The following is a 5,572-nucleotide window of genomic DNA, read 5'->3' on the forward strand; positions in this document are numbered from 1 at the left end:
CCTCTGTGGATGTGGCATCTGTTTCCGCTCCTCTAAATGAGTTTTCGGTGTTTGTGAGGTTGCCTTCATTTAAGCATTAATGATACAAAGCATCTGTAATTCCTCCGTGTTTGACTTGGTCACTCAGGCTTAGGGGGTTTTGTATGTTGACAAACACAACATTTCACTTTTTTTAAGAAAAATAGATCAAAGATTTTTTGGGTTGTTTTTTTTTACCCCCCAAAAATAGAAAAAAGCAGCTGAGATCTTTCCAAAGCAATGCTTTTCCAAATTCAGGGAATTACTGATGAATTCAATATTTTCATGATAATTCTTTGTTGATATACTGTCGTGTTTTTAGATTAAATAGTTAAATAGATACACTGTAGTACAAATCACAACTCATTTGCTAAAGAATGAAGTATTTCAAAACATGAAATCCAAAAACGGTGTACTGTAATATTCACCATTTAAGTGATTAAAAAAAGGTGTTTGAACCACTACTAGATGTTGGACAACTTCAACTACTTCAATTCCTAGTGGTGACGTAACTCAAAATTTACATTACATGTTGCAAAATAATTAGGAAACCCGTTGACTGGGAATCTATTGCTTCTACATGGAGTTAGCCACAGCGGACGGCAAAACACGGAACGCGGAAAGCGTGTCGTTCAACTCTGTATATTGTGCAGCTGCCACTCTGATATGTTCTTTTTCATACAGATGGCTCTGTGCTATGATCGGAATGGTGTTGGTTGGAGTCAGTGCGATTTGTGTGAGTACACTATAAGAGTTTATCAGGGTACTATAGTTCACTACAGTTCTTTGCCAAATCAACGACATGTCCGTTGCAGGTTCCAATAGCCAGAGATTTGTATGGACTTATTCTTCCAAACATTGGTATTGGCTTTGCTTTAGGTATGTGGTAATACATTGCTCAGCCTAACATTTCTAACAGGTAATGAACATTTTATGTTTGCTGATACCGTAGGTTTCTGACACCTTTGTTGTGTGCGATGTCTTACAGGCATGGTTGATTGCTCCATGATGCCCATAATGGGGTACCTGGTGGACCTGCGACATGTGTCTGTTTATGGAAGCGTGTATGCCATTGCTGATGTGGCTTTCTGCTTGGGATTCGCTTTTGGTAAGGAAAAGCCAAAATACTAGGGATGTCCGATAATATCGGCCAACTGATATTCATATATCAGCCTGTTATTGGCGTAGCTATGTAATATCTGTAAGAATAGTTATCGGTTTTTCCTCCAATAATGAGAACCAAATTACGAAATGCCTGGATTTTGCCCAATGATGTCATGAAAAATAGGTTTGGGGAGAAATGGCTGTATGTCTGTCTCAATTTTTATCTAATTTCTAATACAGTGGTTTGTACAGATAAATAAATGAAAAAAACATTACCAGGCACTCAATAGTATTTGAATAATTGAGAAACACTGCTTGAATCATCTAACCATCATCTTACCGCTATATCGGTATCGGTTGATATTTGAATTGGAAATTGGAAGTGTTTGGACACTAGATAGGATATCGTCACAAAAGTTAATTTCGGACATCCCTACAAAATATCACAAAAACTCGACAATTTACAGATTTGATGATCTTCATTTAGGGTGAAACCTCACCTGAGTAGCTAACATTACTTAGTACTGAAAAGTATGTATTTGCGACACACAGTAGAGACATTATGGTGTCTAGCAAAACGTGTCATCTCTGCTATTTCTGACTGTTTTACATTCACTCTGCTCTTCTCTTCCAAATGTATTAAATTGATTTAGGAATGATTTAATTCAAATTTTGCAATATTGATTTAAATGACATCACTTTTCCCCCATTAACCGCTGTAGTCTTTTGTTGATGAAACAGGGCAATGTTTCTGTCCAGTTAACGTTCACAAGCCCGGATTTGCACTGCCGCTCGGTTTGCTTCATGCGCGAACGGGCTGCTAGCCTTAAATCCACTTGGACAAACTTCACAAGAGTTGAATTGGAGGCCAATTACCACCCAATTTCAGTTGCGCACGAAAGGCCGTTGTCGTCGAGTTTACGTAACTAGAGCAACCGACAGTAAAGTAAAGTACGGGACTATGGACACCACACACGGACCACAAACTCAACAATGATCCCCCCCCCCCCCGCAGGAAACAAACAGAACAAAGTAAAAGTATTTTTAAGATAACTTATATATATATATATTATAATATTTTTAAATTAATTATTTTAAAGATTGAATCGAATCGTGATTAATCGTCCTGCCACCATATGAATCAAAATCGAACTGCTTCGGGAAATTGGCCCCGATACACCACCCCGGTGTCAAATGAGCAGCAAAAGGACATTTTCTGTTGAGGATGCCAATGCCCGATTCAAACAAAAGTTTGAAAGCAAGTCTTCTTCATTACCCAAAACTCTAAACAGAAACAGGAAGTGCATTAGTAAAGGTGTGTTCACTGCCCCTGTTCTCTGCAGATTTCTGTGCAGAATGTTTATGAAAACTCCATCTGTGACATTGGTAAATTAAAGGTTAATTAAATTCCTAAACATAAATAAATATAAAAACATTTTTCTGTACATTGCCGGAACACGAAGAGAACACAGGTAGATGTACGTTAACTGTTTTACACCTGTTTCCATTTATGACAAATCCAAACGACCGAATTATTGATATGACGAAAATGACAAGAACATGAGGTAAAACCTCAAACTTAGATTGGAAGAGTAGAGCAGGTGCGTCATTTTAGACATTACCTTTTGTATAACTTTCTTCTTAAAAACGAAGACTCACTGTTTGATGAATAGACAAGTGCAACTGGAATTACTGGATATACTAAGCATTTTATCTATCAGACTTCACAAATACAATACGAAAATATGAAGGCTAGGCCACAAAAAATCATTTTAGGTACATTTTTTATTTTTTGGGATACAAGTATTTACAATACTGTGTTTGAAAGATCTGTCTTTGTGCTGTACAGGGCCATCAATTGGAGGACCCATAGCTGCAACCATTGGCTTTCCCTGGCTGATGACCATAATAGGAGTCGTGTGTGTCTTGTATGCACCACTGTGTGTCTTCCTCAGGGATCCACCGGGACAGGAAGAGAAAATTGTAAGAATAATAACAAACATTAATACACCCTGATTATTGATAGTTCATGTTTTTTTAAATAAATGCATATATATATATAAAAAAGAACCACAATTAAAAGGCCTGGATAAAAGAGCGATGCTGTTGGGATTTATGGAGCTATTGCCCCTGCTGAGAAATCTACAGAATCTATGGAAGAAACAATTGTTTTCAAGCTAAAAAAAAACAAAAGTCTGTTCAAATGTATGATTATGATCATCAAAGGAAAATTCATTCGGATGAATCTCAATGAATCATGATTAATCATGGTCGAAACTAGGCACGATTAATGATCAATTCGGATGAATTAACATTGAAAATAAACAGACCAAAAATTGATATGTTGCCGGAGCCGAAAGACAAATAACAGCCCACGGAGGTATTTGTTTTGAGTTTGTTTTAATGATTATATGATTATTAATCACTTTCATTTATTGCGGCTCTCATTGCTGTGTCAAGTGTCGCTGTAACTAGGGATCTCCGATATGAACTTTTCGCCAATATCCCATAACAAACATTTCATTTCCAATTATGATATCAACAGATACCGATATAGAGGGGCAGTGGTGAAAGTTGTGTTTCCTGCTCACCAAGGGTTAAAACAGTGTTTCTTAATAATTTTTTTTTGGCCCCCTAAGGGGCAGAATTACATAGTTAGAGCATGTGTGAGAGGAGGAAAAAGGCGTTTTGGGAGAAGCCGTGGTGAGAGCAATAAAGGAGTTTAGAAAGAGTTACTGCAATTGTGTTTCAATAAAGGTTCTGATCATTTTGCGAGACCCAGGTATTGTGTTAAAGGGTTTTCAATATCGCAGGAAAAAACACATTTGACAGATATTACATAATTATGCTAATATCGGCCGATATTATCGGTCGGCCGAAAGAGAAAAAGAGAGTATAAAAAAATCAATATCTAGTACTTTTTTGGTGACTTAATCAGTCTCTTCCATTTCTCGTCTTTTCAGGCTATATTGTCGGACACCAACAGTTCAATGAAGATGACCACGTACTCAACACCTGGAGGTCACCATCAGGCTGAAACCATGGACCAAGAATATGACGAATACGATTAACAATCACACCAGTGATGCAGATGTAGAAAAAAGGGAACCTAGGGAAAAAATAGCATTGAAACATCAGCCAAGATATTTCTATCTGAATGTCCCAGCGTCGGTCTTCACTGTTTAGTGTCTTCTTCGTTGTAGTATACTGGAGCAAACCAAAGTTTTGTTTTTGCCCTGTGGTTGCAAGTGCTTTGTGTGAGAGATTTGTTTTGCCAACAGCCTTATTTAATTTGAAGACATGCGTCATAAAGCACTTTAGACAAAGGAAGGTGCTGACAGTAAGTGAAGAGTGTGTTTACATTTTAGTGGTGAATGGGGTAAATATATATGGCGTAAAGTTTATGTAAAGTCAATGGAAGGTGCTGGGCATCTATTGTCTATGTGGAGGTCATTTATTGGACAAAAATCAAACTATATATGTACATGTAAGGACATATTAAGGGGGTGCAACAATACATCTTTCGGCTCAGTGGATCTGTGCTCGACTACTTCTCCTTAGGCAACGTCGTTGAGTTCAGATCCACTAAGCTGTGCCTCCCTACATGCATTTACACTGAGGTGCCACGAAAACCACTCGATGCAACATGGCCAATAACTCAAATTAGGGGTGAGATTCATTGTACTTTGATTTGAAAATTCAATTATGATAAATGTTCAAAAACAATTATTTATTACAACTAAATGACAGTGAGGACAATAAAAGTCACACATACTACCCAGAAAGATTCTTAAATGTGGCCAGTCAATATATACCTTACCATGAATCTTTAGTTTCTGGGCATGCCACCTTAAAAAAATTTCTAAGGTGGTCCCTTCTTGATTAAGAAACGGACTACGGTCGCTGTTCATTAAAGATTCTCTTTTGATCTCTCTATTTATTATTACTAAATACGTTAGCATTTGTGTATTTAGTAAGTACGTTTAGTAAGTCTTTGTAATATAAGAATGCACCACAGAAGAAGAATGATTTATCAGATGCATTTGTTTTGTTATTATTTTGACAAGATGCTATATTCGTTCGATATTTCTAAGCAGGTATAACTAAACCAGATATAATTTATTTTTATGGAAATGGGAATTTTTAATCCATAAAAGCGTGACACTTAAGTATTGAACTGAACCAAAAATTTTAAGTATCGTTGCACCCCTATATATATATATACATATATATGTATATATATACATATACATATATATATATATATATACATATATACATATACATACATATATATGTATATATATATATATAATAGCCTAAAACAGTGATCCCCAACCACTGTGCCACGGCACATTAGCGAGCGATAGTGAGAGATTATTAGCTTTACCGTAAAAAACCATGTGTTTGTGTATGCAACAGTAAGAACAACTTTGTGTGGCTTTCTTCA

At 36.5% G+C, this 5,572-nt stretch overlaps 1 protein-coding gene across 1 annotated transcript in view; it reads left to right on the forward strand.

Moving 5' to 3' along the window:
* The window catches only part of LOC103387791 (solute carrier family 18 member 2), a 20,397-nt gene extending 15,074 nt beyond the window's left edge, over positions 1-5,323 (forward strand). The window contains exons 12-16 of the mRNA XM_008322562.3: positions 703-754; positions 834-897; positions 1,007-1,126; positions 2,972-3,105; positions 4,086-5,323. Coding sequence (XP_008320784.2) covers positions 703-754; positions 834-897; positions 1,007-1,126; positions 2,972-3,105; positions 4,086-4,193 — 478 coding nt within the window. The 3' untranslated portion in view covers positions 4,194-5,323. The remainder of the gene's footprint in view (positions 1-702; positions 755-833; positions 898-1,006; positions 1,127-2,971; positions 3,106-4,085) is intronic.
* The last annotated feature ends 249 nt before the right edge of the window (positions 5,324-5,572 follow it).

This window comes from Cynoglossus semilaevis, chromosome 12, assembly GCF_000523025.1.
Source record: "Cynoglossus semilaevis isolate Cse_v1.0 chromosome 12, Cse_v1.0, whole genome shotgun sequence".
Taxonomy (NCBI): Eukaryota; Metazoa; Chordata; class Actinopteri; order Pleuronectiformes; family Cynoglossidae; genus Cynoglossus; species Cynoglossus semilaevis.